Source organism: Oryx dammah, unplaced genomic scaffold (assembly GCF_014754425.2).
Source record: "Oryx dammah isolate SB20612 unplaced genomic scaffold, SCBI_Odam_1.1 HiC_scaffold_27, whole genome shotgun sequence".
Lineage (NCBI taxonomy): Eukaryota > Metazoa > Chordata > Mammalia > Artiodactyla > Bovidae > Oryx > Oryx dammah.
This window is the reverse complement of record NW_024070211.1, coordinates 64,072,819-64,086,642: the sequence shown is the minus strand read 5'-3', so window position 1 is coordinate 64,086,642 and position 13,824 is coordinate 64,072,819. Positions and strand designations below refer to the sequence as shown.

Here is a 13,824-nt window from a genome sequence, read left to right as displayed (position 1 = left end):
GAAAAGACTATTAGAGGTAAATTATTTGAATCCTTGGATGCCTTAAAATTATTTAGTCTTCTCTTATGCTTTCTTGATAATTGGGCTGAGAATGGACCTTCAGATGTAAAATTATTTTCCCTCAAAAAGTTGAAGATAGTATTTCATTTATTTTTGCATTGCATAGAGATTCCCTAGGAGATTTGAATGTAACATCTATTTATAATTGTCCCTTGATGGGCAGTGTATTTACCTAGTTCTTTCTGTGTTAACTCTCTGACCTTTCCAGCCTGCCCTGGGGCAGATGGAACATTCTTATGGCCAGAGAAACTCCAGGCCAGAGAAACTCCAGGTCGCGAGATAAGGAGAGCCTCTTGCGTACTACCTCATAGAAATCTATTGAATTAATACACCACATAGAACACTTCCGAGAGCATCTGCCACTTACTCGGCATTGTGTAAGAGTTTGTTACACCTAAGTGCCAGATTCTCCTATTACATTTCTTTACTCCTTGTTTTAGACAGGTCTTGTAAACAAGATCTGTTGTGCAATTCTGTTTTATGTAAGGTATATTTAAAAATTGATTAGAGTCATGTTGTTTTCACACTCACAGTTCATAGAAGCACAGAGATAAGTTTGGTGGGTTGCTTAGGATTTTAGTACAGGTGGGAGATGAAGTTGGAAAGTAGGCCATAAAGTGAGGTTTAAATGTTGTTTTTTTTTTTTAATTTTTAAAATTAAAGATGTCTTTGACCATAAAGTAGCTATAGAAAAGAGTTGAAAATCAGTAATCTGGGTTTTTTTTAAAATGCCTTTTAAAAAGCTTTTATCTTTTTTCCTGTGTCCAGTTCCTATGCTGCTGCTCTAACATTATTAGGCTTAGAAAATTTCTTCTACCATAGGAACCTGTGACTATATATGATATATATATATATTTATTTTTACTTTTTCTTTAACATTTTTAATGTCTTATATATGTGCAGCATAAGTTTTGCCAAAGGTATTGCTTTTGAAATTTTTTTCTGTTATCTTAACTATTTTTTAGATTGGAGATGTCTTTGCTGACCAGTACAGGTTATGTTTACCCTCTTACCAGCTTTCAATTCAGAAGTTAGATGATCAATGCGCTTGAAGTAACAGCAAATTTTTTAAACTTCGAGGATATTTATTTGAAATCTGGCTGTTATTCTCATATTATAGGCCCAAGATAACCAGATTGGATTTTAAGAAGAATAAACTAACATTGGTGGTTGTAGAAGATGATGATCAGGTAGGAATTATATTGTATTACATATTTAACAGTGATTGTGTTACATGGTAACTTAATTCTCTAAAAGGGGAAACACACCGTTATATAGTCATAGAACAGAAACTTAGTATAATTAATAACGTAATTCCTTGCTTTATGTCAAACCATCTTCAAACTGTAGTTTTCTGTCTTTAAGAGTAAAGATTAAATAAAAGACTGTTCTTGTTCTTTTGTTGATGAGTGTGTATCTTAAGTGTATAAAAAATTATATCTAAGTGGCTTTTTGCCTTTAGTTCCTGATGAAAAAGATTAATCAAAAAGATGTATCTAATAATATTTTTTAATAAAGCCTTCTATACTAAGGATTATCTGTTTTTCAGTTAAATCTAGTTCCTAATTGATAAACTCATAACAGCATGAATGAATGTCAAATGAATTATGCTAAGGGTAAGAAGCCTGATTAAAAGATTCTGACTATATGATTCCATTCTGTGACAGTCTAGGAAAGGCAGCCCTTACAGGAGTAGGGAATCGCTCACTGGTCCTTTGGGACTGGGTATGTGAGGAGGCTTGACTGCAGAGAAACAGCACAAGGAATTTGAGGGTTAAGAGAACTATTCTATATCCTGATTTTGGTGGTGGTTGCATGACTCTGTACATTTTTAAAAGCCAAGGAATTGTGAGTAATTTTACTGCATGTCAAATAATACATTGGAAATATATAGACAGATATAAATAAAAGCAAACAGGTCAAATGTTAAAAAGATGTATATGCACAGTGAAGTGCGACTAGGGCTACTTAGCAGAACCTGGAAAAAGGAGATCCTGAAAATTAGATAAAACAATTCCAAGTTTTTGGAAAGCTTTCAGTTGTATTACTGAGATACATGCAAAGGATTACCCTGTCACACAGCTTGGAGGAATATCAGAGACAATAATTGAGCATTTAAAAAAGAAATGTCTTGATGGCACACATGATTATTATATTATTGACAAATGAGTTGAAAATGCTTTAGAAGAGTAAGGTTTCACATCTAAAGACAATCTATTTTACAAAATATTTTCCTTTTTACTTAAGCACAGATGTCATTAAATGATATTTGTATCTAATCTAAAGGAATCACTCAGGAAGAATAAGATACAGTTCTGTATGATAAAAAAATATGGTCATAGTTTAATTGGTGATACTTAATGATAATCCACTCTAGCACTTTTGCCTGGAAAATCCCATGGACGGAGGACCCTGATAGGCTACAGTCCATGGGGTCGAAAAGAGTCGGACACGACTGAGCGACTTCACTTTCACTTTCATTGGGCCATAAAATAATTGTACATCATAGAATTGATGAAATTTCAGATTTAATCTAATGCAGTATTAACTTCTTACATATCTTTTTGAAGGTGTTTTATACATACATACAACCAAATGTGTATATCATTTCTGTGCAGAGGTTGCCATGCTTACGCACTGTTCTCCTGCTTATCCTTTTTTAAACTTTATGTTCTAACTTGGAATGTTTTCTATATCAATATGTAAAGTAGAGATCAATGGAGAAATAACTCCAGAAAGAATGAAGGGATGGAGCCAAAGCAAAAACAATACCCAGTTGTGGATGTGACTGGTGATAGAAGCAAGATCTGATGCTGTAAAGAGCAGTATTGCATAGGAACCTGGAATTTCAGGTCCATGAATCAGGCAAATTGGAAGTGGTCAAACAAGAGATGGCAAGGGTGAACATCGACATTCTAGGAATCAGCGAACTAAAATGGACTGGAATGGGTGAATTTCACTCAGGTGACCATTATATCTACTACTGCGGGCAGGAATCCCTCAGAAGAAATGAAGTAGCCATCATTGTCAACATAAGAGTCCGAAATGCAGTACTTGGATTCAATCTCACAAACGACAGAATGATCTCTGTTCGTCTCCAAGGCAAACCATTCAATATCACAGTTATCCAAGTCTATGCACCAACCAGTAACTCTGAAGAAGCTGGAGTTGAATGGTTTTATGAAGACCTACAAGACCTTTTAGAACTAACACCCAAACAAGATGTCCTTTTCATTATAGGGGACTGGAATGCAAAAGTAGGAAGTCAAGAAACACCTGCAGTAACAGGCAAATTTGGCCTTGGAATGCGGAATGAAGCAGGGCAAAGACTAATAGAGTTTTGCCAAGAAAATGCACTGGTCATAGCAAACACCCTCTTCCAACAACACAAGAGAAGACTCTACACATGGACATCACCAGATGGTCAACACCGAAATCAGATTGATTATATTATTTGCAGCCAAAGATGGAGAAGCTGTATACAGTCAACAAAAACAAGACCAGGAGCTGACTGTGGCTCAGATCATGAACTCCTCATTACTAAATTCAGACTGAAATTGAAGAAAGTAGGGAAAACCACTAGACCATTCAGGTATGACCTAAATCAAATCCCTTATGATTATACAGTGGAGATGAGAAATAGATTTAAGGGCCTAGATCTGATACATAGAGTGCCTGATGAACTATGGAATGACGTTTGTGACATTGTACAGGAGACAGGGATCAAGACCATCCCCATGGAAAAGAAATACAAAAAAGCAAAGTGGCTGTCTGGGGAGGCCTTACAAATAGCTGTGAAAAGAAGAGAGGTGAAAAGCAAAGGAGAAAAGCAAAGATAGAAGCTTCTGAATGCAGAATTCCAAAGAATAGCAAGAAGAGATAAGAAAGCCTTCTTCAGCGATCAGTGCAAAGAAATAGAGGAAAAGAACAGAATGGGAAAGACTAGAGATCTCTTCAAGAAAATCAGAGATACCAAGGGAACATTTCATGCAAAGATGGGCTTGATAAAGGACAGAAATGGTCTGGACCTAACAGAAGCAGAAGATATTAAGAAGAGGTGGCAAGAATACATGGAAGAACTGTACGAAACAGATCTTCACGGCCCAGATAATCATGATGATGTGATCACTCATCTAGAGCCAGACATCCTGGAATGTGAAGTCAAGTGGGTCTTAGAAAGCATCACTATGAACAAAGCTAGTGGAGGTGATGGAATTCCAGTTGAGCTGTTTCAAATACTGAAAGATGATTCTGTGAAAGTGTTGCACTCAATATGCCAGCACATATGGAAAACTCAGCAGTGGCCACGGGACTGGAAAAGGTCAGTTTTCATTCCAATTCCAAAGAAAGGCAATGCCAAAGAATGCTCAAACTACCACACAATTGCATTCATCTCACATGCTAGTAAAGTAATGCTCAAAATTCTCCAAGCCAGGCTTCAGCAATACGTGAACCGTGAACTCCCTGATGTTCAAGCTGGTTTTAGAAAAGACAGAAGAACCAGAGATCAAATTGCCAACATCCGCTGGATCATGGAAAAAGCAAGAGAGTTCCAGAAAAACATCTATTTCTGCTTTATTGACTATGCCAAAGCCTTTGACTGTGTGGATCACAAGAAACTGTGGAAAATTCTGAAAGAGATGGAAATACCAGACCACCTGACCTGCCTCTTGAGAAACCTATATGCAGGTCAGGAAGCAAGAGTTAGAACTGGACGTGGAACAACAGACTGGTTCCAAATAGGAAAAGGAGTACATCAAGGCTGTATATTGTCATCCTGCTTATTTAACTTATATGCAGAATACATCATGAGAAACGCTGGACTGGAAGAAACACAAGCTGGAATCAAGATTGCCAGGAGAAATCTCAATCACCTCAGATATGCAGATGATACCACCCTGATGGCAGAAAGTGAAGAGGAGCTAAAAAGCCTCTTGAAGAAAGTGAAAGAGGAGAGTGAAAAAGTTGGCTTAAAGCTCAACATTCAGAAAATGAAGATGATGGCATCTGGTCCCATCACCTCATGGGAAATAGATGGGGAAACAGTAGAAACAGTGTCAGACTATTTTGGGGGGCTCCAAAATCACTGCAGATGGTGACTGCAGCCATGAAATTAAAAGACACTTACTCCTTGGAAGAAAAGTTATGACCAACCTAGATAGCATATTCAAAAGCAGAGACATTACTTTGCCAACTAAGGTCCGTCTAGTCAAGGCTATGGTTTTTCCTGTGGTCATGTATGGATGTGAGAGTTGGACTGTGAAGAAAGCTGAGCGCCAAAGAATTGATGCATTTGAACTGTGGTTTTGGAGAAGACTCTTGAGAGTCCCTTGGACTGCAAGGGGATCCAACCAGTCCATTCTGAAGGAGATCAGCTCTGGGTTTTCTTTGGAAGGAAAGATGCTAAAGCTGAAGCTCCAGTACTTTGGCCACCTCATGCGAAGAGTTGACTCATTGGAAAAGACTGATGCTGGGAGGGATATGGGGCAGGAGGAGAAGGGGTCGACCCAGGATGAGATGGCTGGATGGCATCATGGACTCGATGGACGTGAGTCTGAGTGAACTCTGGGAGTTGGTGATGGACAGGGAGGCCTGGCATGCTGCGATTCATGGGGTCGCAAAGAGTTGGACATGACTGAGCGACTGAACTGAACTGAACTGAACTGATTCTTATAAAAGCAAACTAAAATGCATAGTGTTCTAGTGTATGGTATACGTATTTAATCAGTTATCCCTTAATTGACATTTATTTACTATTAACTACATATAATTTATACATTGGCAAGTATCTATAGAATAATGTCCTTGAGGGAGATTTGTGGGATTGAATGGTTATGTGCATTTGTCCTGGATGTAGAGCGATCCTACCAACTTGCATAGTTTTCAGTGTTCAGGCTTACTTCCAGGAGGGAATTAATCGCATTTGTATCTGAAAGGTTAAAGAAAAATGGAATTTCATTGTAGGTTTAAATTTTATTTCTGGTTTTGTGAATGAAACTGAACATCTTGTCATACATTGAATTACTTGATTTCCTTTTCTTCAAACTGTCTGTGCCTTTGCCCATTTTTCTTCTGGTTATTGGCTTTTTTCTTACAGGTTTTGCCCTTTGTCACTGACATTATAAATAGTTTATCTAATAGTTGTTTGTCCTTTAATGGTGCGTATTCTGGGGTCTGTCATGCACTTTAAGACTTTTTAAATAGGCAAATATATTCATCTTTTATGGATCCTGGGTTTTATTCACGGAAGGCTTTTCTCTGTCTTGAGAAAGACATTTTCTCATGTTTTTTGTTTTATTTTCTCTTTGTGTAGTTTTGTTGGTACATTTCATTGAAATATACATTGAGAAAAGTGTAAGAATAAATGTACAGCTTGTTGAGTTTTTATGTACACTTTTATGACGAGTACCAGGGTGAGAAAATAGAATTCCAGCAGAATTAGGGAATTTCCCTTGTGTGCCCCTCCAGGTCCAGTTGACCAAGGATAACCACTCACCTGACTTTTGAACTTGGTATAAATGACACCTGACTGACTGTTCTCTTTGAGTCTTCCTTCTGTATTTCAGGGCTGTGATTGTGAGCTTTCAGCTCTGCTGTAGGAGGTGGCTGTAGTTGGCTCATTCCTACTCTTGTACAGTGTACAGTTATATGAATAGACCAATATTTATCCATGCTGCTGCTAATGGACGTTTGAGGTTTTTTTTTTATTTTTGGCTGGCGATAAGAGTGCTACCCTGAGCCCTGGGATGTGCGTGTGTTTGGCTCTTACGGAAACAGCTGGACTGTTTGCCAATGTCTACACAAGTGAACTGCTCTCCACCTGGAATGTGTGAGGGTTTAATCTGTCCTTCTTTTGCTTGTGTTCAGTGTTCTCTTTCTCATTTTAGGGTTTTCCTTGATGACAATTTCAGTATAGCACTTACCTACATTTGTTGGATGTTTGGATATTCTTTTTTATCAAATGCCTGTTTAAGTTTTTCATTTGTTTTTCTGTTGGGTTGTGTATTTTTCATTTCACTAAGGAAGTTCTTTTTATATCTGGGTGTCACTTCTTTGTCAGATATATATGTTGTAACTAGCTTCACCTTGGTTTGCCTTTTGACTCCTTTATTAGTATCTTTTGGATAAAAAAGATTGTAATTTAATGGAATGTAGTTTATACATTTTTTTCCTTTGTGACTAGTGTATGTTTTGTGTCTTAAAGTATAAGGATCTCTGCCTGTATCAAGGTTATTAAGAAACTACATATGAAGTTTATGAAGTATTTTAAATGACAAAATATTAAAAAATGTACTGAGAAGTATAAGTGAAACTGTTAACCATTTTACTCACTTTGATGTAGCATTTTTGGCTTTGCTGCTTCAGATCCCTTTTAGAACTAGATAAATTAATAAAAGTATATTTGATACAGCTAAGGTCTAAGCCAAAGCTTGTCTGTTTGTTCCTCATTCTTTTAGGGTATCAGTCTCATATTTTCTAACCTTTTGTAAATATAACCACATCATGACACATGGTAGAACATTTTAGAAATCTGCATATGTATGTATATTGCATATATTATATACATTATGTTGGGTGTTTTGTTGTTGTTTTTTGTTTTTTTTTTTGGTAACTTGCTCATTTTACCTAAGCATCTGTAGCCATGTAGTTCTAGTTCATTCACTTTAACCTATGTTATCACATTCTGCAACATGAATCGCCAGTAGTGCGTTAGTTCATTTATCTTTTATTCATTTATTTGTGTACTTTTTAAATAATGTTATTGTTTACTTGATGACATTTCTCATGTTTTGAACAGTTTTTAGTTTTATAAATGAGATTGAAGAAAATCTTGGGGTATAAATTTTGGTTTTGAAAGTCTTTTCCCCTGGAGACACATTATAGCTTAGTTATTACAAATGCTGGTGTCTCAATGGTTAGGTTCAAAGTCTAGTTTCTTTTCTTACTAACTTTGTGATGTTGGGCTTAATTTCTTGATCCTCAGTTTTCTTATCTGTAAAATGGAGCTACTGATAGTGTCTACTCATTGAGACAATTCATGTAAAATTCTTAGAAAAGTGGCTATGGATATTAACTAGTGTAATTTGATTTCTTTGAGTATGGTTACTAGGACCAGGAATATGGCCATTTTTAAGGCTGTTATGTATATTGCCATATCTTCTGTGAACCTTTTAATTATAATTATACATTCATTTATCCTGAAGTATGGCAGAGAAAGGTTCATTTAATATCTCTTGAGAAATGAAATCGTGTAACTAGAGAGGAAACTCTTAGGAATAATTTTATATTGGCTGAGAAAATGGACAGCTTGATTTTAACTCTGCCTTTTTCTGTAGGTAGCTCTAGAGAGTGTCAGAGTTTCAGGGAACAAACCAGATGCTTTATTAGCATTTGATTCTTGATATTGCTGTGGTTGTATTTGTAGCTGAATAACAGGTGACAGGAGTATCTGAGTTAATAATTACCTCTGTTAACATCCGTTTCTTTTTCAGGGCAAGGAGCAGGAGCATACGTTTGTCTTTAGACTGGATCATCCCAAAGCGTGCAAACATTTATGGAAATGTGCTGTGGAGCATCATGCCTTCTTCCGCCTGCGAGGCCCTGTCCAAAAGAGTTCTCATCGATCAGGATTTATTCGATTAGGATCACGGTTTAGATACAGGTGAATGTTTGTGGTTGCTTGCTGTATCTTTCATAATTTCATAGAGGCCAGAAAATGTAGCCCAGTTCCTCATTTGCAGATGTGAGAACTAGAGCACAGAAAGATAAATCAGTTTGCCAGTGTCTTTCATTTGCCAAAGTAAAAGAAAAAATGGTATATATTGTTATTGTTGTAATTTCCTGAAAAGATAAGAGAATATTGTAATGGTGTAATGGATTCCATACCCCTCTTGATGTTTTCTTTTTTTTTAAAGGAGTAATTTAACAGAATTTTTCCTGTTAAAAACAGTCTAGTTATATAAAATATTGACCATATTCCCTGTGTTGTATGCTATATCCTTGAAGCTTGTTTATTTTATGCAAAGTAGTTGGTACCTCTTAATCCTCTACCTGTCTTTTGCCCACCTCCCTTCCCTCTCTCCCCTGGAAACCACCAGTTTGTTCTCTGTGTCTGCGAGTCTGTTCTGTTCACTAGTTGACCTTTTAGATTCCATGTATAAGTGCTGTCATAGAGTATCATTGTCTTTCTGACTTATTTCACGTAGCATAATACCCTTCAGGTCCACCCATGTTGCTACAAATGGCATTAGTTCATTCTTCTTTATGGCTGAGTAATAGTCTGTTGTGTACATCTACCACATCTTCCTTACCCTTTCATCTGTTGATGAACATTAATGTTTGCTTTATGTATTAATTAACCCCTAGTTTGAATCCATGTAGTAGGAGTTTTAAGTAGTCTTTATCCAGCAGCTGGATACCATGTAGAAAATGGGTATGGTGTACTAGTCAGATATTAATCTGGATAATATTTCTGGTCCCTATAAACCTGACATTCCATTGTTTTGCATACTCCATGTTTGTTAGTCATAAGCTAGAAATGTTTTGGTTTACTCAGTAGCTTATTGATGGTGAGTTTTCAGCATGTTTCAGTGTGACTTAAAGAAGGAGTGGATAATATCAGTAATGTGGCAAGTTGACTGTGTGTGGAATTCATGTAAGAGAGCTTCTATTTTACTTACATTAAAAGAGGGGGCATTTTGGCAGAATTTAAATGGCAATGAAAATAATTATTAAATATTAAAATAGTTTTAATATTTCTGAAAAAGTCTTCTGAAAAGCATATCACAGTAAGAAAAAGTAATGGAAAATCTTGAATTAATTGTACATCTTGCATTGAGGAGTGTGGGTGGGAAAGAAAGGATATCTATAAAAATATCTATAAAAGCACAGATATTTCAAACTTAATATATTCTTAGGTGATGTGCATAATTAGGAAAAAACAGCATAACTTGTGTTGCATCTTTCATACAAGCCTGAAGAGTGAAAAGAATGGTGTGATAAAGAGAGTCATCAAGACTATTTTGATAAAGTTCAGGAGGGTTCTTTTAAGGAAAACCTCAGGATAGACTTTCTGTCATTTTTGTGTATCTGGTTACTGTCAGCCTGAAATTCTCTTGTTCCTGTTAAATGTCTCTTTTATTTTAGTGGGAAAACTGAGTATCAGACCACTAAGACCAATAAAGCAAGAAGGTCAACATCCTTTGAAAGAAGGCCCAGCAAGCGGTATTCTCGACGAACTCTGCAAGTGAAAGGTGAAATGCAGCCCTGTTTCCAAGGACCGTTCTTCTGACACTTTATCTTTTGCTGTATTGTTGACTGGAGGGAAAGATGTCTCAATCTTCTTACCTCTGTTACATCAGGAGTACTAAAGTACTCTTATCTAAGTAATTGAATTTGCTTCTGGCATAATCAGTTTTAAAAAATACATGGGGAAAAATTGCCTATACTGTTGCTGAGGTTAAGCTTGAAGCTAATCACAGTTCAGACACTGTGCTAAGTTTGTGTTCAGTTTTTGTTCTTACTCTTTTAGTTCTTCTGTAGAACAACATCTTCCCTCCCTTATTGACTTTCAGATCTCCCTTAAGTATTTTTTAAAACATTGGTATATGATGGATAAATTTTAAGTAAAGATTATTTTGTATTGTGTTACAGTACTAAATATTCTGGTAAGTGTAATTTTTATATTTAATCATCACTGTATATTGTACATAGACATTTCCAAATTCATAAATGTTCCTTGTTGTTTGTTACTTTAATTATATAGTACAAAGAGTGGTTTACTTTGACCGGTAAGCAAAACTTGTGACTGTGTTCAAATCAGAGTTGAAGTTTTAAAGATTATTTATTTGGTAGTGCTGGGTCTTAGTTGTGGCACTTGCGTCCTCAATCCCTGTTGTGGCATGTGTGATTTTCACTTGTGGCATGTGAATTCTTAGTTGCAGCATGTGGGATCTAGTTCCCTAACTAGGGCTCAAACCCGGGCCCCTGCATTGGGAACAGAGTCCCAGCCACTGGGACCACCAGGGAAGTCCCCAGATGGCAATTTAAATATGTCCAGTGTCAGAGTTATAAATAATTGCCATCACCTGATGTTGGCAGTATCAATTTTTTCAAAAATCTGAGTTATAGTCATATGTTTTGATGTACCTATAAATTAAGTAATATGTAGCTATAAATGAAACCATTTCAGTTTGTTTAATATCCTTAATTACCTCATAGACTCCACTGATAATTTTTTACTATCAGCTTATTCTAGAGGCTTGCAGGTGATTCTTTTCTTTTTTTAATGTATACTTATTTTATTGCCTTATTTAAAAATTGGAAATAATTGTCATTACTCACTTTAATGGCATGAACCCTAGAACACTTTTGTGAAATGAAGGTTTTTGACTATAGTGGCAAGTAGCTTACAAAGCAGTTAGTCAGGGTTTACTTTTGTAGGCACTTCCCTTGGTGGTCCAGCAGTTAAGACTCCGTGCTTCCAGAGCAGGGGGCATGGGCTCAGTCACTGGTTGAAGAAGTAAGGTCCTCCATGCTGTGCTGTGGGACAAAAAGCTAAAAAAAATAATGGTAAAGCAGTTTATCATGTTGGAGGGAGACTAATGGGATGTTTTCTCTTTTCTGTCAGCAAGTACAGGAAAACCTGAAGAACTCAGGTGAGTAATGTCTTGCTCTTTAGGGGTTGATACTAGAATGTTTTAACATTTCTGTAGTTGCTGTCATTAATCCAACAAATATTTGTTGAAGGCCTGTCAGAGTGTTCCCTTGTCCCCTGAGCTGGACATGGCAGGGAACAAATGAATACATAGTGCCAGATAAAGTTGGCACAACAAAAATAGAGCAACTTAAAGAAGAAGAATGGGTTTGGGTAGCTGTGCTATTCATAATGAGAATGATATACATTTGTTATTGGTGTGTGACTGAGGATATGCAGATGAATAAACTGTCACCCTTGCTCTCAGGTAGCTCAAAGAACAAAGGTTGATTTGTAGATAAGCAGTTCGTTTTATTCCTGGGGTAAATCCCACTTGGTCATGGTGTATAATCTTTCTTTATGTTATATGTTGCTGGATTTGGTTCACTAGTTTTGTTGTGGATTTATGTGTCTGTATCATCAAAGACACTGGTCTGTAGTTTTCTTGTACTGTCTTTATCTGGGTGGGTGGTTCTGGCTTCATAGAATGAGTTGGGGAATAGTTCCTTCTAATTTTAGGGCAGAATTTGTAAAGAATTCTTTAAATATATGGTAGAATTCACCATTAAAACCATCTGGCCTGGGCTTTACTTATGTCACATTTTAAAATTTCCAGTTCAGTTTCTTGTAGATATATTCATATTTAATTTTTATCTTGAATCAGTTTAGGAGTTTGTGTTTTTCTGGAATTTTTCCATTTTACCTAAATTATCTAATTTATGGCATACAGTTGTTAATATTTTTCTCTTTTCCATTTTATTTTTGTAAGCTTTGTGGTGATGTCCCCTCATTCAGGACTTCCCAGGTGGCACAGTGGTAAAGAACCTGCCTGCTAATGCAGGAGACGCAAGAGACACAGGTTTAATTCCTGGGTGGGGAAGATCTAGGAAATGGCAACCTACTGCAGGATTCTTGCCTGAAAAATCCCATGGACAGAAGAGCCTGGCGAGCTACAGTCCATGGGGTCAAGAATAGCTGGACACGACTGAACGGCTGAGCACACACACCCCTCATTAATTCTAATTTCAGTTCTTTGAGTTTCTTTTTCCCCGGGTCACTCTAGATACAGGTTTGTCAGTTTTGTTGGCCTGTTTGAAGAACCAGCTTTTGGTTTCATTTGGTTTCAGCCAGCTTTTAGTTTTGCTCTATATCCTATTTCATCAACTTTCTCTCTGGTATATTATTTCATTCCTTCTGCTTGCTTTTTATTTAGTTTTCTTTCCCTGTTGTCTTTAGGTAGAATATCAGTTTATTGGGATTTGAGATCTTTATTGTTTTAATATAACATTTATAGCTGTGAATTTCTCTCCAAGCACTACTTTAATCGTATTTCAAAAGTTTTGGTTTGTTGTATTTTCATTTTTATTCCTTCAGATTATTTTCTGATTTCTCTTGTGTTAGCTTCTTTGGCCTATTGACTGCTCGGGAGTATCTTGCTTAACATACACATTTGTATGTTAAATTTTCCTCTCTCTCTCTCTCTGTTTTATCCCGTTGTGGTTCTAGAATGTACTTCATGTGATTTTGGTCCCTTTACAGTTGTCAAGGCCTGTTTTGTGGCTCAGCATGCAGGCTGTGTTGGACAGTGGTGCATGTGTGTGTGCTTGAGGGTACGGTGTATTCTGCTGTTGAGGGTCACGTCCTGTCGACGGCTGTTAGGTCTGCTTGGTTGTCACCGTTGTTCACTTCCATTTCATCACTGATCTTGGGCCAGTCCAACCCTTTACTAAATGTGGACTGTTAAAGTCTCCAGTTAGTTTTCTGGTTCTTTCTTTGTGCTTCATGTATTTGGAACTTCCTGTGAGGTGCATGTATTGTTTATGATTATTTTATTCTTCCTCTCTTTTTCTAGTAACTGTTTTGTATTAAAGTCTACTTAGTCATATATAAGTGTAGTCAATTCAGTTCCCTTCTGGTTGCTTTTCCGTGGCTTAACTGTTTTTATCAAATTTGGAAAGTTTTTACTCATTATTTCTCACATTTTTTTCCCTGCTCTTTTCTCCTCTCCTTCCAGGACTCCCATTACATGCATGTTGCTCTCCTTATGGGACCTGCAGACCTCTGAGTCT

General features: G+C 36.7%; 1 protein-coding gene across 4 annotated transcripts in view; it reads left to right on the top strand.

Annotated features, from left to right (window-relative positions):
* The window catches only part of EPB41L5 (erythrocyte membrane protein band 4.1 like 5), a 169,893-nt gene that overhangs the window by 59,994 nt on the left and 96,075 nt on the right, over positions 1-13,824 (top strand). For all 4 annotated transcript variants that reach the window (XM_040228960.1, XM_040228958.1, XM_040228959.1 and 1 more), the window contains exons 11-14: positions 1,181-1,250; positions 8,553-8,722; positions 10,207-10,313; positions 11,690-11,717. In XM_040228960.1, coding sequence (XP_040084894.1) covers positions 1,181-1,250; positions 8,553-8,722; positions 10,207-10,313; positions 11,690-11,717 — 375 coding nt within the window. The remainder of the gene's footprint in view (positions 1-1,180; positions 1,251-8,552; positions 8,723-10,206; positions 10,314-11,689; positions 11,718-13,824) is intronic.